General features: G+C 41.2%; 1 protein-coding gene across 1 annotated transcript in view; it reads right to left on the bottom strand.

The window, feature by feature from the left end:
* Nucleotides 1-1,499: 1,499 nt before the first annotated feature.
* Nucleotides 1,500-21,487, bottom strand: part of ABCD2 (ATP binding cassette subfamily D member 2) — an 80,534-nt gene continuing 60,546 nt past the window's right edge. The window contains 5 exon segments of the mRNA XM_029617178.1: nt 1,500-2,255; nt 2,257-2,350; nt 5,682-5,807; nt 14,259-14,343; nt 15,643-15,788. Of these exon segments, the coding sequence (XP_029473038.1) occupies nt 2,139-2,255; nt 2,257-2,350; nt 5,682-5,807; nt 14,259-14,343; nt 15,643-15,788 (568 nt within the window). The 3' untranslated portion in view covers nt 1,500-2,138.

The raw sequence follows: 21,487 nt of genomic DNA, 5'->3' as shown, positions 1-21,487 counted from the left end.
TTTTCAAAATCTACCCCATACTTCTGAAACTCATAAAGGATGCGCAGAAGTTGCAGCACCACCCAGGCTCCATCCCCTGGAACATCTCTCCACCATGTGCATAAAAGCATGCATGCTCATAATTTTCTACAAAACAATTTCTGCAAGTACAGCACCACTTTACCTACCAGAAGCCCCTTTGAAAATTACCCTCCCTCTGTGGATCTTTTTCTGAGGCAGCGCCGATAACGTGGGTTGCAGGTTAGTGCACAGGCCTCCACATTGGTTTGGTATCAGGGACTGGCTGGGACATGGGCAGTCATAAAATAATACAGCATCCCTTAAGTGGCAAACTGAGAACTGGGCACAGGGGTTCAAAGTTCACAACAGAGCTTTAATCAGCGAGCATCAAGCAAGATAAGATCCCGGTTTACCCTTGTGCAGGAGAAATAAAGGATAACCTCCTTACAAAGATGAACATGGTTGTAGGATTCAAAGCAACACATGCTAGCCTGCTTAGGGATTCATGGTTTTAGTGAGAGTGCACAGTTTAAACAGCGAGCGCTAGGCGGGCCCAATGAGGGCTTCACTGGGTGTCCCCAACTCTCAGTACCCGAAGGCTGGAATAATGCTGTTCTACCAACTTTCTCTATTGTTTTTCATTGACTATTTTATCACTCTCCAGTTGTTATCGTTTTAAAAAATCTTTCCTGTCCTCCAGCTCCCATGTTTTCGCTCCCTGTTTAATGTAACTTTACTTTCTATATAGTTGTTAATTGGTTTCCCCCTGTTTCTATTGTAAACCGGTAGAATAAGACCTCGTCTTGAGTATCGGTATAGTAAAAGAATTTAAATAAAAATAATAAATAACTTTCTACAGCTAGAATGGTTCTTCCTGGTAGAGGTCTTCGTTAGTGGCTGCCCCCATAGTTCCTTGTTTGAGACTCCCTGGTCTTGATATTAAGTTCACTCTGAAAGAACTGAATCGATTATACATAGAATTAATTTAGGAAAATGGAACACACAAATATTCAATGAGTTTTTATTCACAAGATTATTAGGCCTCTTAGGGATTCTGAAAAGAACAATTAAATAATAAAAAGATAGTTCCATTCTGAAGCAGCAAGTTATCCCCATTTCATAATGTTATCAAGACAAGTCTGATTTTTCAAGTAACGTCTGTTCCAATTTTGCATATTTAACTGGGATTGCAAGTTATTTCTATTACAGTATTCATTTGTATGCACAAATTCAACTGCATGCATGATGTACTGCATGCTGCAGTACCTCAAAATGCCACAGTACCAAACCATATAATACAGACTGCCTATTAAAATACAGCCAAAAGTATACAATGCAAACAGAATTATTTTTTTTACATCCTTTAAGGTTAAATATATTTTCTTAGTTTAGGTTCATTGTTCAACTAAATTTTCTATACATTTTGCTTAGCACTGACAGTCTTGAAAAAAGAAAAAAGAAAAAAAAAAAAAAAAAACGGAAAGCAATGATACCTGAGTTTTTTTTTCTGCCAGTTTGTTTTTCTTGAAAATATGGAAATGTAGTAAACTGATCCATGCACTGGTGGCATATCATTATGGGCCTGATTTACTAAGCTTTTTCTCCCATAGACAGAATGGGAGAAAGTCTTACTGAATTAGGCCCTAAGACAGGAAGCATGCTAATTCCAACTGTCCAATAGAAAACGGCCCTTTAGGTGAATCTAGAAGACATTTGGCTTAGAGCTAATTTTTTCTACACATTTGACCTAAACCCTGCCCTTGTGTTTGCTCCATGCCAGAGTAGTACAGTATTATGTATCAGGCATACCATATGCACATGGCAATTTTGGTTTAAATAAGTACACAGTCTTCATCAATTCCAGGCAAGACTTTGCTGTTTAGTTGTTCCATGTGATTTGTTAAGGGAATGGGTTTTTTTGCAATGCATATACAGTTTGATTGAAATTGATGTGCAGTGTAATTACTACTCATAGAGTTACTAATGTGTATTCCATTATCTTCCAGACTACACAAAAGTTTGTAGACCAGGCTTCACTTCGCTAAAATCGTACAATACATGCATACAACTTAGTGTCGCTAATGAATTTTTAATTAAAAAAAAATGATACTAAAACACACAGCAACACAAATCTGAAGTCATTCATCTTCATCAATTGTTTTAAGTACTGAGTCTTCTCCTAGGATTTTGCAAAGTTCATTCAGTCTTTGCTGCATTTTAGGGATTCCTGCAAGCTGCGATTCTAGTCTTTGCTTTTTCTTCACTTAGTGATAATCGGGTAGCAGTGTCCAAATGTTCAAAGTGCCAGCCTCCTTCACCATCAAACTGCAATAAGTGAGTGTGGTATTTCCTGTAAGATAACACTGAGATTGTAATATTATATAAGGAAGAAGGTTTCAGAAGACGAATGTTATGAGTTGGTTATCCAAAATCCCAGGTATTAAGATGCATTTTTGTTCTAATGACAAAAAATATTAGCAAAATGCAAACAAGAGAACACTGCATGGTTTCAATATATAACTTTCAGGGGAAGTAAGTAATGTACTATTAAAGGACTTAGGGGCCCATGTACTAACCTGTGGGCTTTACTGTGCTTTATCTGCAGTTTCGCATGCAGTTTTTCTACAAATGCAAATGAGTTCTGTAGAAAAAATGCACATAAACTTTTGTGAGACCAGACAAAAAAAAAAAGATAACTACGCTTCCTTTTTGCAAATACCAGTTTACGAAGACATTTTCATGTGCTGGTTTTTTGCAAAATTAAAGGAGCTGCTTTGCATACTTTTGCGTTGCAGCAGCAATATTCCATTTTGAATTTAGATAAAGTTTCACATGTAGCAGCCTATGCCTGAAAGTTTACTATTCGTTTTTTGTTTTTTACAAATGGGGCTTCATACAAAAAATGCTCAAAATCCTGAAATGTGGGTGTTTTTGCACAATTGCTTTCACACATAATCACCAATGTGTACAAACATTGCAAGTTAGTACATAGGCTTCTTAGACAGGTTGTTTATTTTTCACAGGAAGTTTAATCTTCCCAGTCTAATCAAAGTCTAGTTTCCTGTCCCCCAATTCAGGTGGGTGGCATGGCATTGACACTTCATATTCTTCAGGTTCTCATTCAGCTAAAGGCGAAATACATTTTATCCTCTTAAGAGGGGTTTCTTATTATACCTTCTATTCATCCTCAGACCTCACATTGATCTTAGCTAAAAATAAAAAACCCACAAACAGGTACCACAATGTATGAAGGTTTAATTTAAGCAGGTGCATCCTTTTTTTCCCAAACGGGAGGTTTAATCCTGCTCCTTAAATCATGTTCATAGTGTAACAGTGCCACTGATGGGATGTGATGGCAGGGCATTGACTCGTTCGCATTGCACAGGTTCTCAGACTCAACCAAAAGGCCAAGAAGGGACCATCTTCGGCATCGCAGACCCTTTGCCATAATATGGATGATACTTTGCCACTTTTACAACTCATTCTGGGCACTTAGGGATCAGGTACATATTGGTCTACATTATTTAGAGTAGGTTTATATACAGTATCTACTGAAAATCTATTCTGCTAATTTGCCATTATTTTGGCCTTAACACTAATTTATTAAGTATCATGTTATTAAGAACTCTAAAGATCATGTTTTGGTTTCAAAGGGGATCACTTCCAAATTTCACATGCATAACACAGACCCTGGTTTTCTGCAGCAACTAAAGCTTACATCCCGCAGCAGATGTGTAAATATTTGCAAACATTGCATATGCCTCAGTGTTCAAAGAATGACCATTTTTTTATTGAAAAACCTTTAAGTTATAAATATTTTCTTTTAAAACAAGCTTTCCAACCATTCTTGAATGATTATTTTTGGTTCTTTTTCATTCCTTCCTTTCTCCATTTCAGCTTTTCCCACTTTGGTTTCTTTTACTTTTCATTGCATTTTCGCTGCTACTTCCTTTCTCTTCTCTCTCTCTCCTCTGACCCCAGCCTCTTCACGTCTCTAAGGCTCCTCTTTTCTTCTATCATGCTTCTGTTCACCAGTCTACCTTTCCTTCCATCCAGCTCTCTTCATTTCCTGTTCCTCATCTTTCTTCCTACCTTTCCCTTCCTCCCCATCCTCCCCTACTTCACTTGCATTCTCTTCTCCATATCCTCTTTAGTCTCTCCTCCATCTCTCCCTCTCAGTCTTTTGCATCCTCTCATTCATCCTTCCTTCCAGCCTCCCCTGCCTCCCCTCAATTTTCTCACTTCTTTCCCTTCCATCACTTCTCATTCATTTTTCTTTCTTGCCATCCTTCCATTCCTCGTTCCTCAGTAATCCTTCATTAACTTTATCCATTCATTTTCTTATCCCCTCTCTGTCCTTACTGATTCGTTCGTTTATCCCTATCTCCTGTCTTCACCCTAATTCATCTCTTGCTCCATCAGCCATCCTACACACTGATTCTATTGTTCATCCCTCTATCCTTATTCATTCCTCACAATCTATTTCTAGCCATCTTCCCATCCACACCTCTCATTTACATTTATTAAATTTATAGACCGCCTAACACAAAAAGGTCTAGGCGGTTAACAATAAAACATGCATAAAATAATTAACAATAAGAAACACATAAAATCATCATTCATTCATCTCTCACCCTATCCATCCCTCACTTCTTATTTACATCCCTCCTTCCCTTCATTCTCCCCCCCCCCAATTAATTGATCCCCCCTTCCTTTCTCTTTAACTTGGATTTTATTCCTAGGACTGATCAAGTTGTCCATTCCCCTCCTCGCTCCCTTAGCTGCTACTTCAGCCATGGCTGTTCTTCCTGTGAATCAAGAAGTGGCCGCAAGTGGCAACAAAAGACATCAGCTGAGGGTAGGAGGTTCTTGAGTGGCTGCAGTAGTCATGGAGGGAGTGGGTGGATAAGCTGGTAGCAGCAGAGAAAGGTGGCAGTGAGGGCAGGGGAACTTCATGGGTCGTTCCCCACGATTCCATAGCAAGAAACAAATTCTGCAAACAGTTGCTGTGGCCATAGAATTGCAGAACGGGTGCTAAAACCGACCGTGGGAGGGCCCCCCCCAGCCAGTCAGGTTTCAGAATATCTCTGATGAAAATGCATGAGAAATATTTGTATACATAGGATGTAGCATATGCAAATTAATGAATATGCATGAGGTTTATTTGCTGTGTATGCAAATATTTGTCATGCATATTCATTAGAAATATCCTGAAAACCCGACTGGGTGAGGGGCCCCCAAGGACTGATTTGAGCACCCTTGGCTTACAGTATATTGTAAATCAATGATAAACTTACATGAATAATGCATAGCGTTTGTCTTGGCACAGCAACTCCAAAAAAATACTCCTGGATCTTCTCTGGCCAATGCTAGCCGGTCTTTTGCTTACATGGAACTATTAGACTGAATTATCTGACATGTAATTCATTAATACTCACAGTTCAGGTCCCTGTACAAAGTATTGTAAGTATCCTTTTACATTACAGTGACTCTTCTAGGCATTAGGAAAAATAAAAGTACAGTATTTCTAAAAGTAAAAGCCAGTTGCCAAGTGTTATACTACAGGAAAGTAAAAATATTGCATGAACATGCATCTGGAAAAACAATGCAATATTTAATCTCATCACATTTCAGATAGCTACAGAAATGCAATTATAAATACTTTGAGAGTTCGTCCTTACCAAAGAGAAGGGCGATGCGTGATAGAAAGCAGGGATATCCCCGAATCCTTTGCAGCTTGAAAGATCTTTCCTTCAACATCAATACTTACAGCACTGGTACACTCATCCAGTAATGCATATTTTGGTCTTTAAAGAAGCAATAAAAGAGGTTAGCTAGTTGTTGCTTTGTTTAACTTGGTGTTTATTGAATAAATCCTCAATTATAATATATAAGAAATCAATAATAGAGATGTGAATCATGTGATCGATCGTCTTAACGATCGATTTCGGCTGGGAGGGGGAGGGAATCGGATCGTCGCAGTTTGGGTTTTTAAAATATCGTGTAAATCGAAAACCGGCACACTAAAACATCCCTAAAACCCACCCCGACCCTTTAAAATAAATCCCCCACCCTCCCGAACCCCCCCCAAAATGCCTTAAATTACCTGGGGTCCAGTGGGGGGGGGAGGGCGGGAAAACCGGCACACTAAAACAACCCTAAAACCCACCCGACCCTTTAAAATAAATCCCCCACTCTCCCGAACCCCCCCCAAAATGCCTTAAATTACCTGGGGTCCAGAGGAAGGGTCCCGGTGTGATCTTTCCCTCTCGGACCTCCTTGCGTTGTAGAAATGGCACCGGCGCTACCTTTGACCTGTCATATGACAGGTTAAAGGTAGCGCCGGCGCCATTTTGTTTTTTTGTCCCCCGACGTCAGGAGATTAGGAGATCGCTCCCGGACCCCCAGGGACTTTTGGCCAGCTTGGGGGGCCTCCTGACCCCCACAAGACTTGCCAAAAGTCCAGCGGGGGTCCGGAACGATCTCCTACCGCGAATCGTTTTTCCGTACGGAAAAACGATTCGACTGCAGGAGGTCGTTCCGGACCCCCGCTGGACCCCCAGGGACTTTTGGCCAGCTTGGGGGGCCTCCTGACCCCCACAAGACTTGCCAAAAGTCCAGCGGGGGTCCGGAACGACCTCCTGCAGTCGAATCGTGTTGCCATATGGCCGGCGCCATATGACAGGTCAAAGGTAGCGCCGGCGCCATTTCTACAACGCAAGGAGGTCCGAGAGGGAAAGATCACACCGGGACCGTTCCTCTGGACCCCAGGTAATTTAAGGCATTTTGGGGGGGTTCGGGAGCGTGGGGGATTTATTTTAAAGGGTCGGGTGGGTTTTAGGGTTGTTTTAGTGTGCCGGTTTTCCCGCCCTCCCCCCCCCACTGGACCCCAGGTAATTTAAGGCATTTTGCGCAAAATGGCGCCGGCCATATGGCAACACGATTGGACTGCAGGAGGTCGTTCTGGACCCCCACTGGACTTTTGGCAAGTCTTGTGGGGGTCAGGAGGCCCCCCCAAGCTGGCCAAAAGTCCCTGGGGGTCCAGCGGGGGTCCGGAACGACCTCCTGCAGTCGAATCGTTTTCCATATGGAAAAACGATTCGCGGTAGGAGATCGTTCCGGACCCCCGCTGGACTTTTGGCAAGTCTTGTGGGGGTCAGGAGGCCCCCCCAAGCTGGCCAAAAGTCCCTGGGGGTCCGGGAGCGATCTCCTAATCTCCTGACATCGGGGGACAAAAAAACAAAATGGCGCCGGCGCTACCTTTGACCTGTCATATGACAGGTCAAAGGTAGCGCCGGCGCCATTTCTACAACGCAAGGAGGTCCGAGAGGGAAAGATCACACCGGGACCCTTCCTCTGGACCCCAGGTAATTTAAGGCATTTTGGGGGGGGGTTCGGGAGGGTGGGTTTTAGGGTTGTTTTAATGTGCCGGTTTTCCCGCCCTCCCCCTCCCCCTTCCCCCTTCCCCCGATTTACGATTTTTTGATGATAAATCGGGGGAATTGTTATTGTATTGCGGCTCTAAAGATTTTTGACGATTTAAAATATATCGGACGATATTTTAAATCGTCAAAAAACGATTCACATCCCTAATCAATAATACAGAGTTTTCAATATCCCCCAAGGAAGAGAGATGTGGTAGAAATTAACACAAATCATTTGAGTCCCTCCTCACTTCCACTTCTTCCTCAAGATTATCTAGTTTTTGACTGAAATTTCTTCCTGTTGGTTCACTGAGACTATAATATATATGGAGCCGAAAAGCCCGATTTTGAAAAAAAACAACCCCAGAGTCATAGTCACAAAAGACTCCAAATTTTCTATAAATGAAAAGCAAAACGATTAACTTGTAAAGAGATTTGCAATTGTGGACTCCCTGGTCTGGACTATGAGTTACCCTATGCGTGGGGTAGAGAGTACCAATGAGAAATGATATTACTAATATGATTTATCTTCAGGTTCGAAGCCTGAGTGGGGGATGAGATAGAGTCCCAGTCACCCCAATACCACAATTCTGTGCCCTTCCCGAACAACCTCTCACTTGTGGCACCATAGACCAGATAAAATCATCGCACCAGAATAGAACAGTAATGAACCTTTTTACCAATTTTGTGTAAGTAGACAGTAAATCCAACAAGAACATTAAATGGGAGAAGTACAGTAGTGAAGTATAATATAAACTTGCAGTTTTCTTATTTTATATCAAGCAATGCAAAAACAGCACTGAGTATGGACTGTTAGCCAAGGTGACCAACATAGTCATGTGGATAATAACAAAAAAATAAGGAATGCTAACAGAGAAAGGGGTTGGAGGGGAGGCAGTGAAGTACACAGCTTTCAAAAACTGTCTTTATCCCAGAATGCTAAAAAAAAAGGGGGGGGCAGATTTACCCCAAAAAAGGGTGCACCCTGTCCCAAACACAAAATTGTGTGGAAAAAACAATCAAGAGAATGAAGAACTCCCTCCTGAAGCTGGAGCTTGCTTATATGACAAACCAAATAGATGAGCACTGCAGTGTGTGAAAGGTCTCTCTCTCCTGGGGAACTTCCCCCAAATGGTTTACTTGGTACACTTGGTACTATATCGAAAGCTGTCTTAGTTTCAGTCTCTTACAGAAAGACCAGAGATCACCAGTTTTTCTTTCCTAGCAAGGGTTTATGCTTGACTTTGGCTAAAAAGCTGAAGCAATTAAGATACTTCATTTGGGGACAAAAGATAAGGAAATAAACATTCTCCCTCCTCTGCTAAAATACTTTCTGTGCAAAGTTTAGATTACTTAATTCAGTCTCTTAGGAGGGTAATCCAGCCATGTGCTCCTGGGCCTAGATATCTCTAGGAAGAAGGCCTCTCAGTCTCTCAGTTCCTGGTTCCTCTGACCCTTCTTGGGATTTTACATGTAGCTCGGCTATGAAACAAGAATAGCTGTCTGTCTCTATTTCCTCAGAAAGCAAACTTCTATCTCTCCCTCTTGATAATTAGCTCTTCAGAAGAACTAATTGCAAGGCTGCCATATGCACTCCTCTCTTCCTGGCTCCTGGTTCCAACTCCTGGTCATCCCTGCCCTGCACACACAGACACAGCCAGCCAAATTGTGCCTTTTTTTACCTTAAATGGACGCCCAGCATTCCTTTGGCTTCTTCCTCTGCTGTCTATGTAGTGCTGTTCTCTGGGCAGGCTAAACAGTACAGCCCTTTTCCCAACTTGTTAACACTGTGAGTGCTGGATGTTAGTTCTTGCAGAACATTTGTCATTCACAGGAGAGGACACAGGGGTTTTTGAAATAATTTTTATATTCCTTTACCTTGGATGTGGCACCTTGCTGTCTCTGAAGGGTTGAAAACCCCTTTTTGACAGATCCAAAACATATCACTCAGATCCAGATGCAGCTTGGTCCACATTGTAAAGCTCCAACATATGATAAGCTCATGGGGGTAGGTACCTAGTTTATAGTAGCTTGCTACACAATAATATAGGATCATATTTTACATCCTGGGTTTCATATTAGAGATTTTTTAACCTGATTCATCCACGCCTTTTCCCACATCTCCAAAAAGAGAGAAAAGCTGGAGTGAATCAGGCCCTTACTGTAACATTTTGGGATAAATATATTTTAAATATATTTTATTCCTTTATAACTGCTAACAGCCCTCCCATAACCCCCCCACAAGAGAATAGGAGCTGGGTGGGGGCAATGGCAACACCTAGTGGCCAGACTAGGGCTGGACATGTACCAAGTATCAGAAGGCCCCTTGCTGAGGATTCTCCTGGCAATGGCTGGGTTAGAAGGAAGGGAACAGGGGGTTAAATAAAATGGGGCGGATTTTCAGAGCCCTGCTCGCCGGGAAGCCTATTTTACATAGGCCTCCCGGCACGCGCAGAGCCCCGGGACTCGCGTAAGTCCCGGGGTTCTCCGAGGGGGGCGTGTCGGGGGGCGGGCCCGGTCGTCGCGGCGTTTCGGGGGCGTGTCGGCAGCGTTTTGGGGGCGGGTACGGGGGCGTGGCTACGGCCCGGGGCGGTACGGGGGCGTGGCCACGCCCTCCGTACCCGCCCCCAGGTCGCGGCCCGGCGCACAGGAGGCCCGCTGGCGCGCGGGGATTTACGCCTCCCTCTGGGAGGCGTAAATCCCCGCGCGCCAGCGCGTAAATCCCTCTGGGAGGCGTAAATCCCCCGACAAAGGTAAGGGGGGGTTTAGACAGGGCCGGGCGGGTGGGTTAGGTAGGGGAAGGGAGGGGAAGGGAGGGGAAGGGAGGGGAAGGTGAGGAGAGGGCAAAGGAAAGTTCCCTCCGAGGCCGCTCCGATTTCGGAGCGGCCTTGGAGGGAACGGGGGTAGGCTGCGCGGCTCGGCGCGCGCCGGCTATACAAAATCCATAGCCTTGCGCGCGCCGATCCAGGTTTTTAGCAGATACGCGCGGCTCCGCACGTATCTACTAAAATCCAGCGTACTTTTGTTTGCGCCTGGAGCGCAAACAAAAGTAGGCTATTCGCGCGCCTTTTAAAATCCGCCCCAATGTGAATAAAACTTAGGTCGTGGCACATGAGGACTCAGGACAACGTAAACCAATAGAGCCTGGTCTCAATCCTGGAAGCTGAAAGGAGAAAGAGGAAACTCTTGACTAGAAAAAAAAATACTTTCAATATTTTATTTGAAATAATTTAAAAAGCAAATAATTTGAAATTGTTTACACATTAGCACTTTATAATCTTCATGACAGAACTGTTTTAATACAGTCCATGTCAAAACAATAAAGCAATCCAAACAGTTTATAAACAAAAAAAGTAATGACAGTGACACTTTAAAACTATGATGCTAAAAGACCTTCATAACACTCGTATGTGCTGTTTGTTTATGCCCGGGTCATATTTAATTATTGGTCCTGGATAAACTTAATTTTTTTGGAATTTTTTTATGCAAGATAAAAGAAATTACTTCCCTTTAGTAGTTAGAAGGGAAGTGCTCATTAAGATGCAGTGGCAGCAGTGAGCATTGTGTTTTTTTGCACCCGACATAACGTCATATTTCGAAAAGTAGACTGCATCAGGGGCAAACGTCTTAACAAAGTCGGCGTCTCTCTGCATAAAAGATAAATTTCATAAAATATGATGTAAAGAAAAGCACATTTTGGCTATGGTTACCAACGACATTGCACAAAAGAGGAACCAGTTACATTCAGAGTAAAATTGCCGCGTCCAAAAGGCTGTAGTGGCTGCGCTGTACGGCAGCATTTTGCCAATGCTTTTAAAGCTTGGCATGATGACGTAAAGAACACATGATCAATTAGACAGTTGTCAAATGGAATGTCAAAACATCAATTGAAAGAGCCGTCAATTAGAAAAACTGAAACATTCTACATTGGCATTCATCCCAGTGGGATGTGTCGATTTTCGACGAAAAATCCTCTGCTGTTCATATTGTATCAGAATTTTAGCCCAATTCCCACCCCTCCAATCATTTTTTAGTTGTTCCAAAATAGACCATTTTATGTCATTGAAAGAATGTTCAGCAGCGAGAAAATGAGAAACAATGGGTGCCTGTATTTTGTGTACAAAACAATCTAATAGTCTTTCCTTCATTTTGAAGACCACATGAGCATAGTAAAAGATATACAAACACATCTCAACTTGCACGTAGGGATCATTTGTTCTTTACGTAATCACGCAAAGCTTTAAAAGCACTGACAAAATGCTGCCGTACAGCGCAACCACTACAACCTTTTGAACGCAGCGATTTTACTCTGAATGTAACTGCTTCCTCTTTTGTGCAATGTCGTTGGTAGCTGTACCCAAAATGTGTTTTTCTGTACATCATATTTTATGAAAAGTATCTTTTATGAGACGTTCACCCCTGCTGCAGTCTACTATTCAAAACATGGGTGCAACATAACAACGCTCACAGCAGCCGCTGCTTGTTAATAGAGCACTTCTCTTCTAACTACTAAAGGGAAGAAATTACTTTTATCTTGCATAAAAAATTCTAAAAGAATTAAGTTTATCCAGGACCAAGGATTAAATATGACCTGGGCATTTCATGCATAAACAAGCAACACGTTCGGGTGTTATGAAGGTCCTTTAGCAGCTTAGGTTTAAAGTGTCACTGTCACTACTTTTTTTGTTTATAAACTGTTTGGATTGCTTTATTGTTTTGACATTCTATTGTTTGCAGACATGGTTTTTGGACTCCCTATATAATTTCTGTGATTAACACAGTCCATAATATTAACATTTAACATAGTTTGGTATTTATGATTTTTTAATCTTCTTGTTACATGAAGGCTATGTCCAGAAATGTATTCAGTCACAAGCCTCTACTAATATTACTCTTGTATATCATGGAGCTATGCATTAATGATGTATAAGACTCTGTGATCCCATGAAGCAAAAAATGTGTGCACATTTGACAGCCTGATCGGATTTGGTCTTATTTAATTTTTGGTATCTTGTTACTGCAGCCTGGAAAATAAGCCACAATTGTGTCTGTACGTAAGGTTCTCAGTTTTGTGCTGCACCTCAAGGGTAGATTCTGCAGCACGGCTTTTGAGATTTTGTGGCAATTCTGCAGTACATTTGCATAAATTTGCACAGAACTTCATAATTGTTTTATTGAAAATCAATAATTTTAATAATGCTCCTGTAAAATAAAATATTTCTCTAACCTGTCACGTGTCTCAGAATATTTATATATTTTTTCAGCAGCTTTTCTCACCGTTTTTCTGTTTATATATAATTGTTTTCTCCTACTTTCTTTTCTCCCTACTTTCTTAACTTACTCATTTACACTCTCTCACCACAGCCTGTTCCTCAACTGCCTCCACTCTCACTATCTCTCCTTTTCCCCTTCCATTACTCTTTTATACAAGTAGTTTTTTTCTAGTATAAAGTTCTCCTGCTTGCACGGATGATAAGGAAGAGATGATGGTGCTAGCACAAATGCCTGAACGCCTGACACAGCACAGCATTAGGAGTGGCTGCAGGTAGGCCATGAACTTGGACCTGACTGGCTGGTTCTTTGCCCTCCGAGCCACTGGCGGGCAGTGATGAAAGAAAGCTGGTACAAATGAGGCGACCTTCTTTGGAGTCTGCTGGCAGTCAGAGTCTCCACCTCTGAAGAACTGGATTAGGCCTCAGGACCAGGGCCAGTTTAAGACTATTTGGTACTCTAGGCAAACCTTCAGTCATGCACTCCCCTCCCTCAGCTCCCTCCAGCACATCACTCCCTCCACAGCACTCCCTTCTTTGGCAGTATTGGCCCTAGCACAGCACCCTTCTGGACTTCACGCTGATGGGATTTTGCCACCTCTCAAAACTTTGGTGATCTTAGGCAACTGCCTAATTTGCTTAATGGAAATGCGGCCCTGTTGCTGGGAACAGGGAAGTAATTCCCAGCAATCAGAAGACAGCTCAGTCATTTTGCAGAACCCAGAGATCCGTGGGAATGAAATTGTAATTGGATTGTGAATACCTGTTTTCTGTTGTGAATGACATGAGATTAGAAATGAAAATATTTGAAACTGTTATTGGACTTGTATGGGTATAACCCAAGCTCAGAGAGAGCTTGCCCCTACATTGAATCCTTATGGTGAAGAAAATCTGTATATTTTTGTTGTTGTTCTTGTTCTTGTGTTTACATTTAAGCTCAGAATCTGAAAGTCAGTGGGTTTGATATTGAAAGCTCAATCAGCGCTATTTAGCCGGATAAGCCAGGACTTATTTATTTATTTATTTATTTATTTATAGCTTTTATATACCGAACTTCAAGTAACAGGGTTACTTATCAGTTCGGTTTACATTCAACAAATATGCGAACAATGACAACAATTGTCTTACAATGACAACAAATGTCTTACATTATGCGGCTAGGTAGCGGCGGCTGAATATGCATCTATGTTCAGCAGCTGCTGCTTAGCCATATAAGTCCCTTATACAGCTAGACGTTACACCCACACACAACGTAGGCGTGTACTGGGCAGATGGGGGGTGGAGCGATTTAGCCATATAATATATGGTTAACTACCGATATTCGGAGTTATCTGCATAAGTATACATGTAAGTTTAGATGTGCCATGGAGCAAGTCTAAACTTAGCCGGGTAGACTTATGTGGCTAAGTGCGTATGCATACGCATATATACAGCAACTTCGCCGGGCCGCTGAATATACATCATAACTTAGCTGGATAAGTTCTAACTGGCTACGTTACCTACACGGCCAGCTTTGAATATCTACCCCAGTATGTTTTAGTATACTCAGCTGATATGTACTTACTTATGATAAAACATTCGTGCCATTCCCATCCTCTGCTTCTCACCTCCAGACAGCACATCCTTCCAGTCCATAATGACATCCCACCCTTCCGAACGGTTACAAACAAAATATGAAAGAATTAGTTAGGGGCTTTTGCAAATACTGCATGTTTGGATTTATTCTAGAAATGAATAAATGAGGTAATTTTGTACTATTATGCACAAAAAGTTATCAAATATGTACACACTTTACACCAATTTTCAAAGCTGATTTAGGCGCACATGTTTGAAAATGATCCCACCAAGACTATTTGCACAAGTTGTTCTTGGTAAAACGTCTGCACAAATGTTTGGTGAAAACTTATGCTCATACTGTCTAAAACTCCAAAAGAATGCACGTTAAGTTGAAACCCCTCCCTAACTCCACCCCCAGGAATGCATCCGCTCAGTCTGGATAACTGTTGTGTGAAAATGAGATGTGTGTGTCAATTTACCCACATATTGGAATGGGAAATGTTGTCAAAGTCCATTTCAGCATGTAAAACACTGCTTTACATGCAGAAGGTCTGTTGAAGATTATCTTCATAAGGGCCATAGCTAAGAAAAACAGACTATAGTTTGACTAAGTTTCATATCAGCTCTATTGAATTTAACCCAATACACACACAGAATTTAAAAAACAGTTTTCAAAATATATTTGATAGGCCATTGGCCAATGGCAATGCCTAAAAGAATTCGACATCTGAAAGTACAGAGAAATGCATTGATCATTAAGGCCCTGATTCTCTAAGGCATTTCTCCCATTCTGTGTCTAAGGGAAAGTGCCTTGATGAATCAGGTCCCAAAAGGAATAATTCTGAAAACTACAATAAAGCTCTCCTATGGAGTAAGCAGTTCATGATCACTCTAGTACGAATAAGCAACAGCTCTTAAACTTGAGCCAATGTAATTATTTATTTAAAGAAAAGTGTATTAACCACTCTTTATGTTCAAAGGCCATGAAGTAGTGAACAAGAATGCCTGATAAGAAAATGCAATAAAAGCACATATGCAATATGAAGTATGCCAAAATAGGAATATATAACATAAATGCAGAGATTTCTGTTAGAACTGGACGGAAGGGGGGAGGGAAATAATCAAGCCACATTGTAGAGGAAATCTACTTGAACTTCGGCAGAGAAGTTGACGAGGGGCATGGCACAGCAGAAGGAACTCCTACTGCAACCCATGGCAAGGAAGACTCCACTCCTTTGACCGCAGAGGGATCCTGAAGTCAAGGACTTGTTCTACATAGGTGCCATGTTTAATAAGAAATTTTATGACAAAGTAACACAAAGTTTTCAACAAAAGAATCCTTCTAGGCAAATTCTTTCTTGACACTATTTGTACAAACACTGGGCTTTTACCTCCTTCCCTTTGTACTATGTGATTTAGATGGACAATGTGTAGAATGCATTCAAGGTCCTGGTCCCGATACCCTTTGTCATGCATGTCATCCACAGAGTCCGGATAAATTACTTGATCCCTCAGTGTTCCAATGGACATATAAGGTCTACAAACCAACAAAAGAATTAATAAGAAAACACTGTAGTTATCTTTCACTATATCACAAATCTGCCCTACAAAGCAGTGTATCTAAGATTCTTTTACTACCATGTTAAAAACTATACCACAAAAACTAGTATCTGTAAATACAATCTGGTTGAATGGCATAGCCACTTGGGTGTTAACAGTCATGCAGGCATTAACGCCTATGTTATTGCTCTATATGTGTTAAATGATTTGTGTTAATGCTAATATGCTGATTTTCCCAATAATGAGCATCAATGATTAAAATATTTACATGAACTGCTAAAATGCAAAATTATACACAGGAGTTCATTTAAATATAGCACAGATAGCTTTAACACGTGCATCTATATTAATGCAGCCATTAACCCTCAACTTTCACTATAGCTCTAGGGATAAAGATAACGTTTATATGCTTAAAGCATAAATCTATGTGCATTTTCAATGCTTGTTATTGCAGCACTCTAATGGAATATTTATGAAGGGGTGTACAGCATGGGGAGGTCAATTTTCAAAAGGTTTGCATGAGTAAACACGTGCTTACCTGCATAAAAACAGGCTTTTGAAAATGTCTACCCTTATTGAGTGTACATAAGAACATAAGATAAGCCATACTGTGTCAGACCAAGGGTCCATCAAGCCCAGAATCCTGTCTCCAACAGTGGCCAATCCAAGTCACAAATACCTGGCAAGTACCCAAATATTAACTAGGTCTCATGCTACTAATGCTGGCAACAAGCAGTGCCTATTTCCTATTGATTAATAGTACTTTAGGGACTTCTCCTCCAGGAACTTATTTAAACCTTTTTTAAACCCAGATACAATAGCTGCCTTAACCACATCCACTGGCAACGAATTCCAGAGCTTAATTGTACATTGAATGAAAAAAGGTTTTCTCTGATTTGTTTTAAATGTGCTACATGCTAACATTACAGAGTGCCCTCTTTTCTTTTAAAATATAAAATTACATTTAATATTTATTTATTTATTTAAAATCTTTTCTATACCGTCACTAAGTTATATACCATCGCAACGGTTTACATGTATCAAATGCCCAGCTAAGTACTTTGAAACTGGTCTTTGTACCTTAAGAATATCATTTTCACATCTGTGTATTGTTCATGAAGAAGAGTCCCTAATAAATATGGAATTGATTTTTCATCTGTTTAATGTGTTTGTTTATTTAGATTCCAAAAGGATGTGTTCTTTATATAACTTAGGACCATGAAGCAGATGAAAATGTTTGACCCTTTCACTTAGTTAAAAAAGTGAACTATTTCCTCAGTAACAATTTTGCAATGGTTGTTTTTTTACTTAAAAAAACAAAACATGTTTATCTTGGGTCTCTTGAGGGAAACATTGGAACATATTACATTTCATGGTATGCTGGAAAAATTTCACAGTAAGAAAAGACATTAGAAATGCTCTTTTGTCCTTGGGAGCTAGGGAAGCACAGAAATTTGTATGCATAGTTAGGAGTTTTCTGTTTGTAAATTTAACTGTGTATGTATGTACCTGATGTGATCCGCCTTGGACTGCTGGATATGAGCAGAATATACAGTCTTTAAATAAAAATATAAAACAAATAGAAATAAGTTGTTTTTCCTGTGCTAGAGTTGACACTTTTCAATTGGCTGATTAATATTTTTCTTGATGTGATCTTGTTTTGAAATACAGTTATGAAAGTAGAGCTAAGTTGTACTATTTGTATGCGCTTTGAAAATGATATTTGAATTCTACATTGTGTTAACGTACTTCTGTAACAACCATTTGTCAGGCATCTGGTCTCATGTGCATCAATTGATGTAAAAGCCACAATGGTAGGTAAATTCGTGGAGTCAGCACTGAAGAGGGGGGACAATGAAGTATATTGAATCCAATAGGCTGCAGGATCCAAAGCAACACATTTTTTTTTTCACCTTAAGGAGATTGTGTCTAACAACTGGCTGACCAAAAATTTAGATCGGGGTAAACAGTGTATGTGATATACTTGGATTTCAGTACAGCTTCTGTAGAAAAATAGAGGTTAACAATCAAAAAATAATTATTTAAATTATTTTACTGAACTAACTGAATATATTTCTTGCCTAGCTTTCAGGACTACACTTGCTTCATCAGGTCTGTAAAATGGAATAACAGCTTTTGACATAATGTCCCATACAGGAGGCACATAAATACATTGGGTAGGCTGGGGTGGGCTCCAAAGTGGTTGATTTGGTTAGAAATTGGTTGCGTGATAGACAATAGAGGGTAGTGGTAATTGGAATTTGCTCCAAGGAAAGAAATGTTATCCATGGACTGACTCGGATATCAGTTCTGAGTACAATTCTATTCAATATTTTCATAAGTGATATTGCCGAGGGTTCAGTAGGAAATGCTTACCTTTCTGCAGATGATATTGGGACGTACAACAGAATGGACACTCCTGATGGAGCAGACCTAATTACAAGTGATCTAAGAAAACTCTAAAAGTGGCAAAGTGTTTGGCAGCTAAAATTATAATGCACAAAAAAGTACAGTCATGAATTTGGAGTGCGAAATTTCATAAAGATCAGTACAAATTGGGAGATGAAATACTAACATGCACAAAACAGAAGAGCGGTCTGGGGTGCTTGTTCCTGATGATCTCAAGGTTGCACATGCAACACAGCAATAGCGAGAGCCAGATGAATGCTAGGCTGCATAGACAGAGGTATAAGAGAATAAAGCAGGTAATAATGCCTTTTTACAGGTCACTGAGGAGACTCATCTAGATCAGACTGGTCCATGGAGGTTTTCAGAATATCTCTAATGAAAATGCATGAGATTAATCTGTATGCACTACCTCCCATGTATGCATATATTTCTCTTGCATATTCATTAGGGATATCCTGAAAACCTGACTGGCTGGGGGGCCCAAGAACCTGTTTGAGAACTCCTGATCTAGAGCAGCGATTCTCAAGCACTGTGTCGCAAAGCACAAGCTGATGTGTCACCACCTCCGCAGCCAGAATACCACACTCCCTGGTCTCCTGCTGATGCGGCTACTCTTCCCTCCCCCTCCCCTGCTCCAGCAGAACGCAGATTTCCTCCTCCTCCCAGGCTGCCAGCATTTTCAAGCCCTAGCGGAATGCTAGCAGCAGAGTCAATTTTAACATGTGGGGATGGGAGACCATGCGGGCAGTATGGCCTCCTTATTGGCACAGAAGAGGAAGTGAGGTAGACTCGCACAGGAACAAGAGAAGGAGTAATGCGAGCCAAATTTGAAGAGGTACAGCATCAGTCCCCGTGGCCCCCAAAGGGACAGAGAATAAGGTAAACAGGGAACCACAGGATGAGCTGTTCCACCTGCTGGAGCCAGACAAATACTGAAGGGCAACAGGGTAGGCTCTGTCCTCATATAGGATACCCTTTCAGTTTTAGTCTGTCTCCACCTGCTGGAGGAGGAGAGGCTGAAGCTTCAAGCTGCTGCTGCTGTTACTTGTACTTCTGGGAGGAGAGAAAGTGTGTGTGTGTGTGTGTGTGTATGTGTGTGTGAGACTGAGCATGTGAAAGTGAGAGCCTGTGTGTTGGCATGCCTATGTGAGAGTGCAAGACAGCCTGTGTGTGTCTGTGTGAGACTGAGCACATGAGACTGAGAGACTGTGTGTATGTGTACCTATGTGAGACTGAGCACATGAGTGAGAAACAGTCTGTGTGAGTTGGAACATGTGAGAGTGAGAAACAACCTGTATATGTGTGCCTGTGTGAAACTGAGCACATGAGAGTGAGAGACAGCCTGTGTGTGCATGCCTGTGTGAGGTTGAGCATGTGAAAGTGAGAGACAGCCTGCATATGTAGGTGTGTGTGTTTATGTGTGCGACCAAGAATGAGCAAGAGCGAGTGAGAGACAGCCTGTGTGTTTGTTTAAGTGAGACTGAGCATGTGAGAGTGAGGCAGACAGTTCATATATAAGAGAGAGAGGAGAAAGTTTGAGCAACCCCCCCCCCCCCTCCTCTCCTCTTGCTAATCCAAGACAATCTTAGAGCACCCAGAAATCAAAAGTTCCAAGGTATGAAGAGCAGAGGATTTTTTTTTATCCTTATTAGTTTTAATTATTGGATGTTTGTGACTGCTGTTTTGAAATGTTTTATTGGTATTTGAAACATTTTTATGAGTTTTGAATTGTTGGATATTATTCTATTCTTCAACTGTTATAAAATATGCATTATTTTTATTAGCATGATTTTATTATTATTGATTTTATATTTTTTGATATTTCATGAGGAATGGTGATCCTGTTTTTTCATTGTTGTACTGTTGTTGTTTCCAGTTCAGTTGTTGTCTGTATATTTCTATTCATACTTACAGTATGCGCTGTTTATTCTGTATTTGGTGAGGGTCTGTCTGTATTCTGCATGCATGACTGAGGTGAGGTATTCTGCCAGCGAACAGTTTCTGTAGAGGGATCAATAGCAGCCTGGCTTGTATTTTAGGGCCTGGCGTAATATTAGCACTTCTACCTTTTCATAAGTAGGGTTGTTACTGTCTGCCTGCTGGCAGTTAGTGTTATTTTAGTATGGAGGTTTTATTATAATATTGTTGTTATAATTCTTTTACTCGTGATTTTCTGAGTGCTAAGCCCACACTGAACATATTCCAGTAGGCCTAATGCCATATGGGCTCCAAGTCTTTTTTTACTTTTTTTGCAGGGTTTTCTGGTTGGCATCATAATAATGCATATAAATATAATACACATGTTGTAAGTATATTTTTTTTTACCTCAAAATGTATTTTTAATGTCATTTTTCATATAAAATATATTATAAATGCATAATTTTTAATTCTGTGGGGAGGGTGCGCAAAGTTAAATGGTTCACAAGGCAGACTTCTTCACCCACTGGGTCCAGTAGAACACAGCTCTTGTCCTCCATTCCTGCCGGAGTCCAGCGAGAAATAGCAATTCTCGTTCTCTTCCGGGCTAGTGATAACTGATTCCATCTTCCCCTGCTGGGCCCAAAAGTGATAGCAGAAGAAAAAAGGTTGGTTGCCCTGCAGGGGACAAAGAACGTAGTTTGTACAAAAATTTGTTATTTCTGTTCAGAAAGAGTACTCTTATCTTTCCCTTGTGTCATTCTTAAAAATAAAATAATACTGAGGCTTTTTTTATGTTTAGCTTTGGATTGTTGTGAGCAGTGTGTCACACATGTGAACATTGTCCATCAGGTGTGTCACGACGGGAAAAAGGTTGAGAAGCACTGATCTAGAGTATTGTGTTTAATTCTGGAGGCTATACTTCTAAAATGATATAGATAGAGACAGTCATAAGATGGGCTACCAAAATGGTAGAATATAGTGGAAATACAACAAAAGCCCTATGAAAGGAGACTCTAGGACAGTGATGGCTAACCTATGACACGCGTGTCAGAGGTGACACGCCGAGACTTTTTGCTGACACGCGCAGTGTTTGTGGACTATTGGGAATTTTTTTTTTTTTTTAATCGGCTGTGCCGACCCTTTAAAACTAGTTTTTTATTATCCCCCCAATGCCCCCGGGCGCAGCGACAGGCAGATCGGCAAGGCCAAGAAAAAGATCGCGTTTAAACGCGCTGATGCTCCTCCTCCTTCCTGCCTGTGCGTCCCCGGAAGTAAACGTTGCCGGAGCCGCGTGGGCAGGAAGGAGGGGAAGCATTAGCGCGTGCAGAAGTGGAGCAGCACTTGCGT

This window comes from Rhinatrema bivittatum, chromosome 9, assembly GCF_901001135.1.
Source record: "Rhinatrema bivittatum chromosome 9, aRhiBiv1.1, whole genome shotgun sequence".
Taxonomy (NCBI): Eukaryota; Metazoa; Chordata; class Amphibia; order Gymnophiona; family Rhinatrematidae; genus Rhinatrema; species Rhinatrema bivittatum.
Note: the sequence above shows the minus strand (reverse complement) of the source record. Positions and strands in the feature narration are given on the sequence as shown.